This window comes from Anolis sagrei, chromosome 5 (genome assembly GCF_037176765.1).
Source record: "Anolis sagrei isolate rAnoSag1 chromosome 5, rAnoSag1.mat, whole genome shotgun sequence".
NCBI classification, from domain to species: Eukaryota; Metazoa; Chordata; class Lepidosauria; order Squamata; family Dactyloidae; genus Anolis; species Anolis sagrei.
The window spans coordinates 26,371,570-26,385,558 of record NC_090025.1 but is presented as its reverse complement, the minus strand read 5'-3'; the positions used below and the strand labels follow the sequence as shown (position 1 = coordinate 26,385,558).

At 39.3% G+C, this 13,989-nt stretch overlaps 1 protein-coding gene across 1 annotated transcript; it reads left to right on the top strand.

The window, feature by feature from the left end:
- Positions 1–796: 796 nt before the first annotated feature.
- On the top strand, positions 797–13,668 carry TRMT10A (tRNA methyltransferase 10A). The gene is made up of 7 exons (XM_060779180.2): positions 797–1,017; positions 1,984–2,146; positions 3,303–3,374; positions 4,647–4,721; positions 6,549–6,698; positions 11,072–11,177; positions 12,569–13,668. The coding sequence occupies exons 1-7, from the start codon at positions 809–811 to the stop codon at positions 12,736–12,738; spliced, it is 945 nt and encodes a 314-aa protein (XP_060635163.2). The 5' UTR covers positions 797–808; the 3' UTR covers positions 12,739–13,668.
- Positions 13,669–13,989: the final 321 nt, after the last annotated feature.

The following is a 13,989-nucleotide window of genomic DNA, read 5'->3' as shown; positions in this document are numbered from 1 at the left end:
TGAGGTGGTTCAGTTCATCTTGGAGGAGGTGGGGTTCGCAGATTCTTTTTGCACGGTCTGCCAAGGCTTTGATGGTGCTTCTTTTTTGACTTGGGTGATGGTTGGAGTTTTTATGTAGATATCTATCTGTGTGTGTGGGTTTTCTGTAGACGGTGTGACCCAATTGTTGATCTGGTTTGCGGATGACTAGGACATCTAGAAAAGGCAGTCTTCCTTCATTTTCTTTTTCCATGGTGAACTGGATGTTTGGGTGGATGCTGTTAAGATGGTCCAGGAACCTGTTGACAGACCTCATTACCTCTGAGGATGCTTGCCATAGATGCAGGCGAAACGTCAGGAGAAAAATTGCCTCCAGAACATGGCCATACAGCCCGGAAAAACCTACAACAACCCAATAAAACAATCATTAAAACAATAAAACGGTTCAAAACCCAAGGAGCCCCTGAGGGTGCAATGGGTGAAACCCTTGTGCTGGCAGAACTGCTGACCGAAATCCAGGGAGCGGGGTGAGCTCCCGTCTGTCAGCTCCAGCTTCCCATGCGGGGACAGGACAGAAGCTTCCCACAGGATGGTAAAACATCCGGGCGTATCCTGGGAAACGGCCAATTCTTTCACACACACACATTTCAAAAGAAAAATACTCTGAAACTGGTTTCCACTTCCTTGGGCACAACCTTGTAGAGAGGGTGTGCCTCCAGCGCAGGGTGGCCTGGGAAATGTAGTTCGGATGTCTCTAGCTGAGAATCGCAGAGGCCCCGCCCTAAAACTACGTTTCCCAGAGTTCTGTGAGGCAGCGAGTGAAGCATGAATGCTGACGTCATCAGGAATGGCGCCGGAAAACCTTGCAGAAAGCAAGATGAGTGATGTGGGAGAGAGTAGGAAACACGACCTGGATAAGAGAGAAGGAAGCAAGGACTTGGTCCTTGAGAAGATGGAGAATTGTGACACCATGTCCAAGAGGCAGAGGAAAAAGCTAATGAAACAGAAGCAGTGGGAAGAGCAGAGAGATTTGCGCAAGTATGCCTCCTGGTTTGGATAGTAATGGGCCATTCTGTGGGCTAGTCATTCATTGTGGGGAGATTCAGGCTGGCCTCTGTATTCCTGCACATGCCCCAGACTCAGGCCCCTGCTCCACTGCCATATAATCAGGATTATCAGATCATATAATCCACATTTGAACCATTGCCATATTATCTGGATCACCAGATCACATAATCCACATTAGCTGATCTAAACCTGATTATCTGAGTCTACACTGCCATACAATCCGAGTTATCAGATCAGATAATCCACATTATCTGCTTTGAACTGGGTTATCTGAGTCTACACTGCCATATAATCCGGGTAATCAGATCAGATAATCCACATTATCTGCTTTGAACTGGGTTATCTGAATCTACACTGCCATATAATCCGGGTTATCAGATCAGATAATCCACATTATCTGCTTTGAACTGGGTTATCTGAGTACACACTGCCATATAATCTGGGTTATTAGATAATCCGCATCTGTTTTGAACTGGAGGGCCCTTCCACACAGCTCTATGACTCAGAATAACAAGGCAGAAAATCTGCTTTGAACCGAGTTATCTGAGTCCACACTGCCATATATCTACACTGACATATAATCTGGGTTATTATATATTATAATATAATGAAAGAATACAATATAGTAATATTTAAAACTGATATTGTTCTTTGCTAATAACATGATATATATTATATGGGAGGAAGTTTATCTGAAACACTCTGAGAACCCTTCCACCCAGAATATCAAGGCAGATAATCCACAATATCTGCTTTGAATTGGATTATCTGAGTCCACACTGCCATATAATCCAATTCAATGGGGATTTTATACAGCTGTGTGTAAGGGGCCTGAGTTTGAATTGTGGAGGGCTGAAATAGACAATTGTAAAAGTGAATGCTTTATCACTAGATAATAGAGTGGTGAGTGGCTGTTCAAAAATGATAATCTTTCAGGCAGAAACGTAAGGAAAAACGCTTGAAGAGAAAACTGGAGCGTCGGTCTCAATTGGAATCAAACAGTGAAGAAAGTATCAGGAAGCGCAAGTGTAGGGAAGTGGCTCCCAGTGCACTTCGTCTTATTATAGACTGCAGTTTTGACAGTTTAATGGAACTAAAGGTAAATGGAAATAATATTAAAACCAATGTATTCAAGAATCTTTAGCTGGGTTATTTTTTAAAAATAAGCCGGATGTAAACACCAATTCATATTGAATTCATATTAAACATTTTCAGGAAGTGGGATTTTAGGACTCACTGCTGGTAGATCTGTTCTGATACTGTAATATATGACAGCAAAATAAGATTACAACTAAAATCTGGTTCCGTTTTAGGATATGTGGTTGACATTTAATATTGATGCGTAGTGAACACCAATACCAACTGGTAGACTTGGGGATGTATGTCTCACATTTGGTTAAGAAAAGATAGGATTTTTCCAATAATTCTTCTAAGTCCAAGCATTTCCATTATTCTTTCTGTTGTACCCAATGAGGAATGGAGTTAAAATCATGAGAGAAAGATTCTTTTTCTAATTGTAGACAGAATTGGCACAATGAAACTATTCTTCTGAAGATAGCTCCTTTGAGATTTACTTTGAAATAAGCATCCTCTCTGGTGGCGCAGCAGGTTAAACCGCTGAGCTGCTGAACTTGCTGACCGAAAGGTTGGCGGTTTGAATCCAGGGAGTGGGGTAAGCTCCTGCTACTTGGCCCAGCTTCTGCCAACCCAGCAATTTGAAAAAATGCAATGTGAGTAGATCAATAGGTGCAGCTTCTGCAGGAAGGTAATAGCGCTCCATGCAGTCATGCTAGCCACATGACCTTGGAGGAGTCTACAGACAACACTGGCTCTTTGACTTAGAAATGGAGAAAAGCACCACCCCCAAGAGTTGGACATTACTAGACTTAATGTCAGTAGAAATCTTTACCTTTACTTTAAGCACCCTCAAAATTGCAACCTAGACATTCACCCCAAAATGGTTTATAGATTATGTAGGTTGCCCATGTTTGGATTATTATTTCTACCCCGATTAACCAATACCATATAGATAACATTCAGTAATGGGGGGAGGATACGTTTATAATGGCAACATTCACATTGTTTCTATATATGACTTAATCTTTTTCTTCCCCCCAAAAATGTTATATTTAAAAAATCTTTGTTGGTTAAAAGTTTCCTTTCTCTCTCTTTAGAGTCTCTCTGAATCTCTTGGTTAAAGCATTTTATAGTGTTCTCTGAAGGACAATATAAACAACAAATTGTGTTATATACAGGATGTCAAGAAACTTCACAAGCAAATTCAGAGATGTTATGCAGAAAATCGCAAAGCACTCCATCCTGTACAGGTATGTCCATGCAAAGTGTTCTTGTTCTTTTTTTTTTTTTTTGCTTTGACTCTTTTAAAGGTATGGAACACATCATATATGAAATATATTTAATATGAAAATACAATAAATAGCTGGCATGAGTTATAATTAGACTGTACTTTTTTATACTCATTCGTATACACTTGGAAGGCACTGAACAGACTGTGCTCTGGCACCATGAGATACAGAGCCACTCTTAATTTTTTACACTTTAATTTGGAAATTGCAACAGTATATATGTTCATGTTTTCCTAAATGTAAATACTGTATAATGTTATGCTGTTAATATTCTTTGAAAAAATATCTCTAATGTGCAGAAGTATTTCTAATATATTTGGGTTTTGGGGGCTTCTCATTCTAAATAAACAACTGTTCTGAAATATTTTAATGTTTATGTTTTTAATTGGGTTGATTTTAATGTAGTTGTTTATTTACCTATGTGTATACACGGTATTGAATTTTGCCTTTGTGAGGCTGCCCTGAGCCCCCTTCGGGGTGAGAAGGGCAGGATACAAGTGTGGCAAATAAATAAACAAATAAATAAATAAATAAATAAATCTAGATACATAAATACACAAAACTAGATAACTAAATAAATACAATTAGAGTATATCCAAAACAATATTCCCTGAGCAAGTGGATTATGAGATCGAGTATGCAATTAATGTGTTGTTTATTTATTATTTATTAACTTTATTTGTACCCCGCTACCATCTCCCCAAGGGACTCGGTGCGGCTTACATGAGGCCGAGCCCAAACACAACAATACAAGCAATAAAACAACAATACAAGTAATTCAAAAAAACATAGACAATAAGATAAACGTCATTATCAATAAAACAACATGGCCAGAATCATTGGGTTGCTGTGAGTTTTCTGGGCTGTATAGACATGTTCCAGAAGCATTCTTTCCTGACGTTTCACCCACATCTATGGCAGGCATCCTCAGAGGTTGTGAGGTCTGTTGGAAACACTCAAACAATTGCAACATTCACACTTGCCTCAATGTGACAAGTGTCTTTCTCCCACCCTGGACATTCCACAGGTATATAAACCTCAACTGCCTAGTTTCAAACAGACCCCTCAACCTCTGAGGTTGCCTGTCATAGATGTGGGCAAAATGTCAGGAGAGAATGCTTTTGGAACATGGCTATACAGCCCAGAAAACTCACAGCAACCCTATGTAATTAATGATTAGTATTTGCTATGGATAATGTGCATTTCTTTTTTTTTTTCCTTTGTCTTCCAAAGTTTTATTTGACCAGCCATGGTGGTCAGCTGAAAGACAACATGAATGAAAATGACAAAGGCTGGGTAAACTGGAAGGTATGAGTACATTAAATAAATGATTTGACTGACTAATAACATGAACACTTTTTCATCCACAGTTTGCAGTTTCTTTTAACATAAAAGTGAAGATCTAAGTCCATTCTTTTTTCCCCTTCTCTCTCTCTTTTTGGGGAACATGTGAGTCATGGAGTCTCCCTTTAATATTGCCAGCTACCTTACCAGATTGCACTGTATGACCAGTGTTGAAAGAGTTACAGAAGATAAAAGGCACTTTCAGCAAATGAGTGAAAATAGATATAATAAAATTAGTTATAAAGTAACAACTAATTCTTCCTTTCTGTCTACCTTTCATTCTTTCTTTTCAGGTGTGTTATATGTTTGTGTATAGAGGGTGTAATTTTTAACATGCTAGATAGTTACTATTTCAAACTACAGTCCAATGCTGCTTCCAAATGAAAAATCATTGACCCCGAATATTGTTTAAAATATGAATGCTTAATAAGAATATACAATTTTATTAGTACTCCAGCCTCTTGCTCCACTTAAAGTTAGATAGTACCGTCCTAAATGTTGGTCCTTAGGGATAGACACGTGTCACTTCTTCTAGTACAGTGTTTCTCAACCTGGGGGTCATCAAATACCATCAGAAAACACATATTTCTGATGGTGTTGGGAATCCCTTTGGCAGAGAAGGCTGAAGATCTCTCTGTATCTTTCTCTTCCTTTTTGGAAACAAACAGTGAATGCTCCCAACAAAACCCTCCTCATGCTGTGATTGGCTAGCCTCTCAGCCAAGACGTGCTCTTTCCCAAATCACTGTCAATTCCTCCCAGATCCCTCCAGTATTTTCTGTTGGTAATGGGGGTTTTTTGTGGGAAGTTTGGCCCAATTCTATCATTGGTGAGGTTCAAGGGGCTTTTTGATTGTGAGTAAACTATAAATCCCAGCAACTACAACTCCCAAATGTCAAGGTATATTTTCCCTAAACTCCACCAGTGTTCACATTTGGGCATATTGAGTATTTGTGCCAAGTTTAGTCCAGATCCATCATTGTTTCAGTCCACAGTGCTCTCTGATGTAGGTGAACTACAACTCCAAAACTCAAGGTCAATGTCCACCAAACCCTTCCAGTATTTTCTGTTGTTCATGGGAGTTCTGTGTGCCAAGTTTGGTTCAATTCCATTGTAGGTGGAGTTCAGAATGCTCTTTGATTGTAGGTTAACTATAAATCCCAGCAGCTACAACTCCCAAATGGCATTATCAATACCCCCCCCCCCCCACCCCACCCCATCAGTATTCAGATTGGAGTGTATCAGATATCTGTGCCAAATTTGGTCCAGTGAATGAAAATACATCCTGCATATCAGATATTTACATTTCTATTCATAACAGTAGCAAAATTGCAGTTATGAAGTAGCAACAAAAATAATTTTCTGGTCGGGGGTCACCACAAGATGAGGAACTGTATTAAGGGGTCTCGGCATTAGGAAGGTTCTCATAGGACCCTCTTCTCCTGGCTTAATATGGAGAAATTGTCCACAGAACATTCTCCTGGCAGAAATGCTAATATTTTCTGGTATAAGAGCAAAAAATGGTCAGAGAATGGGTGACGCAAGAGAACAGCTTAATTTTGTTGGATCCAAATCTCCTCCAGTCAGAAGCTCAGAGTTAGGCAGGGGTAAGGTCGGCCTAAGTAATTTCTAACACCCCAAGCTTAGAAAAGCTTTGGTTTCATCAGATCTTCAGCTGACCAGGTGTCAGTTCACCTTTAGTTGTCTTGGTCATCTTAGCTAAGAATCCAGGGGGATATGAAACATACCCAGAAATCCTTTTGATGTTTTTATATGTATTTATGTCTCATAGGATATCCACATTAAATCAGAGCATTATAGTGAATTGATAGAGAAGGAAGACCTTGTGTATCTAACCTCGGACTCTCCCGATGTCCTGAATGAACTAGATGAGTCCAAAGCCTATGTCATTGGAGGATTGGTAGATCATAACCATCACAAGGTAAGTGGCGGCAGTTATGTGCATATATTTTAGGAGAAGAAATCCCATTTAACTAAAGCAGAGTAATACAATTCATTGAAACAGCTATTTTGAATTATTGTTCCCTTATATAAGCCAAGTTGAAATAGCACATCTGTCATTTCTCTGTCACTTCCTTATTGAGTGTTTTGAAATTGTAAATAATTGTGTAAACACACAATTTGAATCTACATTTTGGGAAGTAGGAGTTTGTTTCAACTTTCTCCTTTAGTAGCCACTTGATTCAGACGACACCTTAAGAACTCTTTGTTCGTAAATACGAGGGTGTGTCAAAAAGTAATGCCTCGATTGCTCTAACTTTTATTTCTTTCACAGCTGCTGGACTATCTATGCATGATATGATATAAGTAACTTTACTCTACTGAAAGGGTATTTACTTTTTTGATTGACTGATTAGAACAATGAATCTGAAGCTAAAAGAAAGAGTCGTCATTGGATTTCTGGCAAAAGATGGTTGTGCACCTAAGGAGATCCATAATTGCTTGAAGCATGTTTATGATTTGGCCCCATCTGACTTTGATCTGTTTGAACCTCTGAAAAACAACCTGTGTGGTTTCAGATTCAGTGGCTTGAATGATGTTAAAACAGCTGTAAAATCATGGGTCACAAAGCAAAACCCTGATTTTTTCCAAAATGGTTTTGATGCCTGAGTTAAATAATGGTGCAAATGTGTACAAATTGATGGTGACAATGTTGAATTGTAGTTTTGTGTAGAGGATAGTTCAGGCTGTGCTCTGTGGCAACTTCTGCTCTTATATGTTCATTCATAACGTTTTTATGACACAGGAGGCAAAACCTTTTGACCCACCCTCATATATTTGGAGTGTTCTATACAGCATAGTGAAACATCAAGCAAATAAGCTTGAGAAACAAATTCATTCATTTCTCCTGGTTCTTGGTTGTGGGAGTCAAATGAAAGAGATAAAGTGTCACCTTATCCCATTTCCAGTGAAATCATGTTCTGAATGTGAAAGAAAGTGAAAAACACTGGAAATCTGGTGAAATTGTGGTATGTGATAGTTAGAATATGATTAATTCCACACACAGGAAAAATATGTGAGAGTAATACACCATTTAAAATTATTGCTTTAATTTCCCCCTCAGACATCATTCTGTGCATGAACCTGATAATTTTGTGTCCATTCCTCACATTGCAGTATAATCCCTAAAACAGCTACACCAGTGTCAGCAATGCGTCTCTGGCTGCCAGAGTTATAAACGGATCAACTTCTGTGATTCTGTTATTTTTAATCATAATTATTGTAGTATTTCTAGTAACAAACTTTCTAGTGAATGTAGCCTGTTAGCAAAGTGATTATAACATAAGTATATAAACTGGACAAAGGCTTAAGGGGATGTGCTTACAATGTGTCAATAAGCTGCTGAATGGTTGGCATGTTGAATTATCATCCTGCTCTTCCTTTAGAAAGTTTAGAGGCTTAAATGGTCCCAAACAGTCTCATGTTCAGTCATAGATCAAGAACCTATTCAGATTTGCCATATTTATTTATTTGCCATATTTATTTATTTGCCATATTTATTTATTTGCCCTATATCCCAGCATCTAATCCCAGATTTTCTGCTTTAAACTTGATTATATGAGTCCATACTGCCAGATAATCTGGGATAAACAGAAAACCTGGGATCAGATCCTGGTATATTTGGCTTGTCTGGAAGGGCCCTAAGAGTTATACTTCCTTAGCTTGATTGGGAACAATTTTTAAAACTGACGTTGTATGTATATGTTTAATAACTAGTCGTTTCACCTCTTATTACTGTTGTTCAAGCAACTGCACTAGAGCTTTAGCAGATAATTCTAAGTTCCTCCATAAATTACAAATCCCAGATTTTGGCAGGAAACAGCCACGATAATGAAAGTAGTATCAAACTGTGTACACTCACCTTCTGCATGTGCACCTGATTCTAGTTATTCATCAGGATGATGATGATGATGATAATAATAATAATAATAATAATAATAATAATAAACTTTATTTATACCCCACCACCATCTTCCCCAACGGGGACTCGGGGCGGCTTACATGAGGCCAAGCCCAAACAACAAATTACAATAAAATAAGATACAAAAATTATAATAAAATAAACAACATAGCATTAAAGTATAAAACATATAAGCATATAAACAATATACACAGAACATGTAAAAAAAAAAGCAGTAAACCAAACATAATGACAGTGAATGGGCCGCATGTACATAAAATGATTTAAAAACTCGGTGAGATAAAGAAGCAGATCTATTTGTAAGGAAGAACTCGTAGAGAGGCAGAAAAATAAACAGACCTTCGTACAAGGGGGGTGTACTCCTAGGACAAGAGCGTTGAGGGAGCAATAGCATAAGATTATGCGACTATTCTCCGAAAGCGCAAGGGCAGAGCCAGGTCTTGAGACTCTTTTTAAAGGTTTCTAAAGTAGGGGCTTTCCTAATCTCTCTGGGCAATGAGTTCCAGAGTCGGGAGGCCACAGGGGAAAAGGCTCTCTCCCTTGTACCCACAAGGTGAGTCTGAGAAACTGGCAAGGGCGAAAGGAGGGCCTCCCCCGAAGATCGGAGAGTTCGGGCTGGTTCATGGAGAGAGATACGGTCACGAAGGTTATTCATCAGGATAGATTTAGGATAGATTAAGGGACAATGGTGAAAAAGTGTGTCTGTTGAAGGCAGCAGAAAAATAACTGGGTGAAATTACATTTTAATATGCTCACAATACATTTTAAGAGGGTAGTTGGAATTGGTTACTTTTCTGAAGTATTTCTGCTTTGCTGTTTCTCTGAGTTGATGTTGGCTCTATGGACAGGTTCAACTTGCTTCAGAGGTGTTTGAAGTTATTTGCTTGATTCTCTTCTCTGTCTTTTAATTATAATTGCTAGAGTTGGGCCCAAATCACTGTTAACGAAAACATGTAGATTTCAGAGGGCCATTTTCGTGTAATGTCCAAAAACAGAAAGCAGAAGAGAGAAAGGAAAAGACCAGTGAAACAAATTCAGAGAGACTATATTTTCAGAAAGAGTTAAATCCACAAAATATCTGAGGCAGGGGGATCTGTGGCATCTTTTTCTCTCTTTTCTGTGTGTCTCTCAGCCAATAAAATACCTTGGTGGTGTCCGTGCTCTGATTGGCCGAGAATGGACACAGCTGGTGACTACAATTCCCAGAACCCTCTCTTGCAATTTGCCTTCGTTTAAAAAATGTTACGTTTAAAACTTAAAATAATTCTAAAAAATCCGTAGATTGGTGAATTGTTTTGAAACTTGGCAGGTCTGTAGTTGTAAATGTCTAAAGGTCTGATGAAACTACAACTGAGGTAGATCCCATTTACCTGATGCAGATAGGCCATCCGTGACAGACTTTGTATTTCTAGGCGCAAAGATAACTGCAGATGCAGACTGTGGCCAGGAAATCAGAAGACGCTTACTTCTTGGGAGGAGAGCAATGTCCAGTCTCGATAAAATAATAAAGAGTAGAGACATCAGACTGGCAACAAAGATCCGCCTAGTCAAAGCCATGGTCTTCCCTGTAGTCACCTACGGATGTGAGAGCTGGACCTTAGGGAAGGCTGAGCGAAGGAAGATCGATGCTTTTGAGCTGTGGTGTTGGAGGAAAGTGCTGAGAGTGCCTTGGACTGCGAGAAGATCCAACCAGTCCATCCTCCAGGAAATAAAGCCCGACTGCTCATTGGAGGGAAAGATACTAGAGACAAAGTTGAAGTACTTTCGCCACATCATGAGGAGACAGCAAAGCCTAGAGAAGACAATTATGCTGGGGAAAGTGGAAGGCAAAAGGAAGAGGGGCCGACCAAGGGCAAGATGGATGGATGGCATCCTTGAAGTGACTGGACTGACCTTGAAGGAGCTGGGGGTGGTGACGGCCGACAGGGAGCTCTGGCGTGGGCTGGTCCATGAGGTCACAAAGAGTCGGAGACGACTGAACAAATGAACAACAACAACAACAACAAGATAGGCCATAAAATGACTGAGGATTAAACCTTTAAAATTTCCCATTGTAGCCAATGGGCTGAATCTGTGCCAAATTAAACTGAAAACACCTCTCCCCTTTTGGGTAACTTTCTGGTAAATGAAATGAGGGGTCAGACGAAAACTGACCCGAAAATGGTATGCCTTTTGGCCCGAATGCACATGACTAATAATTACAGGATCTTTATGTAGTCTAGAAGTTTCACTCATACCGTAAGAGTTTTTGTATTCATGTAGTTCTGTGAAATAATAGGAAAAAGATAATCAGATGCTGGAAATTATCTGAAACTTTTAAGCAATGAACAGGTCTCATTGCCGGAGAGTTATTGTCTTTGTCTTCTTTTCAGGGAATCACGTACAAAAGGGCACAAGAGCAGGGTATACGTCATGCACAGCTTCCGCTAGGTATTTTTGTAAAAATGAACAGCAGGAAAGTTCTGGCAGTCAATCATGGTAAGGGTGATATTGAGAAATATAAATGCATCAGAAGATTCATATTAAATGTACAGTTAACATTTTCAAGACCTAGTTTAAAGTTCTGGAACTGTAATATTAGACACTGGATTAAAAAAAACAAACAATGGATATGTGTTATCTGTGGGATTGAAATCTGTTGAACCTATGTGTCTAGTATTGACATATATGTGTTCAATATTATTGGTACTTTTTTCATCTCTACAAGAAGATGATTTATGATTTTAGATATCAGTAAATGATCTGGTCATGCAACGGGTTAAACTGCTGAGCTGCTGAACTTGCTGACTGAAAGGTTGGTGGTTCGAATCTGGAGAATGAAATGAGCTCCTACTGTTAGCCCCAGCTTCTGCCAACCTAGCAGTTCGAAAAATATGCAAATGTGAGTAGATCAATAGGTACCACTTCTGTGGAAAAGTAACAGTGCTCCATGCAGTCATGCTGGCCACATGACCTTGGAGGTGTCTATGGACAACGTCGGCTCTTTGGCTTAGAAATGGAGATGAGTACCACCCCCCAGAGTCGGACACGATTAGACTCAATGTCAGGGGAAACCTTTACCTTTACTTTACTTAAATGATCTAAAGGTTTATTTATTGAATTATATAGTCTATGAAATTGTACCTCAACTGTGCAGACCAGGTTTTGAATGCCCACTAGGTCATAGAAACCCATTAGGTGATTTTAGGCAAGTCACAGTCCATCTTATTTATTTATTTTATTTATTTACTTTATTTCATACTTCATTTATTTATATCCTATTTTTCTTCACAGGGGGACTCAGGGTGTCTAAAACACACAACAGTTTGGTCACAGTTTAAAGCAAAGCAAATGCCTTTTTTAAAAAAAAAAGAAATTATTAAATGGTAATTTTTGAATTTAGGTTAAATATAAGGTGGTGGCAAAGGCAACCCTTCCCTCCAAACAAAACTTACCAAGAAAACCATGTGATAAGTTTGCTGTAGAGTTGCCCTAAGTTAGAAATGACTTGAAGATACATAACAATAGCAAACAAATGCTACATAAGCCAAATATCTGTATGAGTAGATGTTTGTTTGTTTTTTCATGTCAGGAGCGACTTGAGAAACTGCAAGTTGCTTCTGGTGTGAGAGAATTGGCCGTCTGCAAGGGCATTGCCCAGGGGACGCCCAGATGTGGGAGGCTTTTCTCATGTCCCTGCAAGGGAAGCTGGAGCTGACAGATGAGAGCTCACCCTGCTCCCCGGATTTGAACCGCCAACCTGTCAAGTCAGCAATCCTGCCGGTTTAATCTTGCTATATATTAACTAGAATCCATCTATGGTTTTATAACTCCAATAATATTTTCCATGCTTCCCTGAAGGAGATATGATTTTCTTCTTTTGTTTGCAGTGTTTGAGATCATCCTTGCATATTTAGAAAAAAGAGACTGGGAAGAAGCCTTTTTCAGTGTCTTGCCACAACGCAAAGGAGTTACATCACTAAATGAGACAATGGAGAAGTCCGTGCCTGTACTGCAAGATTCAAAATCTGTTCAGGATGAAACCTCAGATAGCGACTAAGCTGAAAAGGGTCACAGATGCGAAGGGGCTGAAGTTGGACACCTTTCTTGTTTTGGCGTTATTTATAGCAGGGGAGGACATTGTGCAAGGTTTGGTATGACCCACCACAGAATCTTGAATGGTTGCGCACATGCATCCATTGCCATCACCACTCAAAATTGGGGTGAGGTGAAATTTTTTGTCCCCAGATTATTTGCGCCCACATAGTTGGGATCTTTTTACCCCTCTTTCATATATGTAGCCTGGGCAGGTTTGTTTTCAAATCAGAAGTTCTGTTTATTATTTGAGATTTTGAAGAAAAGGTCTATATAAGCCACAGACTGCCCTTGAAAGATGGCAAAATGTCCCCCAAAAGATGCAGTATGACCAGTAATATATGCAGAGACCTGCAGGTTGTCTTGGCAACTTGGCGGCAAGTTTTGGTGGAGAATGGAGCCACTTGAGGAACACAAGAACTATCTCAAGCGTCTCATGCTTCCCACATATTGCACTTTAAGCCAGCACCATTTTATGGCTTGACGCAATGCTTGCGGGCTTCTTTGAAGCACTTGAGTTTATATTGCCACATCTGGATTACACACCTACTTACAAAATACTTGACTTTTAGTATATCTCTATAAAGCAAAACTACCAATGGAAAAGTTTTTATGTTTCCCAAGGAAGTGGATACTTGCTGTTTAATATTTGCCAAAACAATTTTCCTGTTCTGAACATGGTCACAGAACTTTGCTGAGAGCGAACCTTGACTTGGCTGAAACATCGGTGGGGTTTAATTTTAAACATCTTGATTTAATTTGTTCCTGGCCTTCCTGCCACTTCCATGATTGGCCCTGCTGTGCCTTTTGACTCTTCATCTTGTATATTTTGAGGAAATCTCTGATGAGTGTTTGACAAATTCAAGTTAGAATTGAATTGTAATATTGATTGGGGGGGGGGGATTGGGGGGGGGAGATTGGGGAGCCTTTACAGTTTGAATGCCCCATCTACTTTTTTATTGTAATGTAGCCGCTTCCTAATCTTGGATGTAAAAATAAAACTATTTCCTAAACTTGTAGGCTGATGATTTGAATACATTCCTCATCTCATCTTTGCTGAATGTTTATAGCTAGTACGGTTGCTTTTCTGAGAGCTGTTTCTCATTATGTTACCTTTCAGCTTTGAGAAAGTCTTTTCAGAATTCCAGCCCTTTCTGCCACTCTCTATTACAACAGTGTTACCTATTTATTGGGATATACCTCCATTATTATGTTC

What these genes read in the sequence shown, in the direction of transcription:
- TRMT10A (XM_060779180.2), top strand. Translation starts at nt 809, where the DNA reads ATGCTGACGTCATCAGGAATGGCGCCGGAAAACCTTGCAGAAAGCAAG. An exon ending in GAGCAGAGAGATTTGCGCAA is followed by an intron (nt 1,018 to 1,983) that starts GTATGCCTCCTG and finishes ATAATCTTTCAG; the next exon opens with GCAGAAACGTAAGGAAAAAC. An exon ending in AGTTCTGGCAGTCAATCATG is followed by an intron (nt 11,178 to 12,568) that starts GTAAGGGTGATA and finishes TTTTGTTTGCAG; the next exon opens with TGTTTGAGATCATCCTTGCA.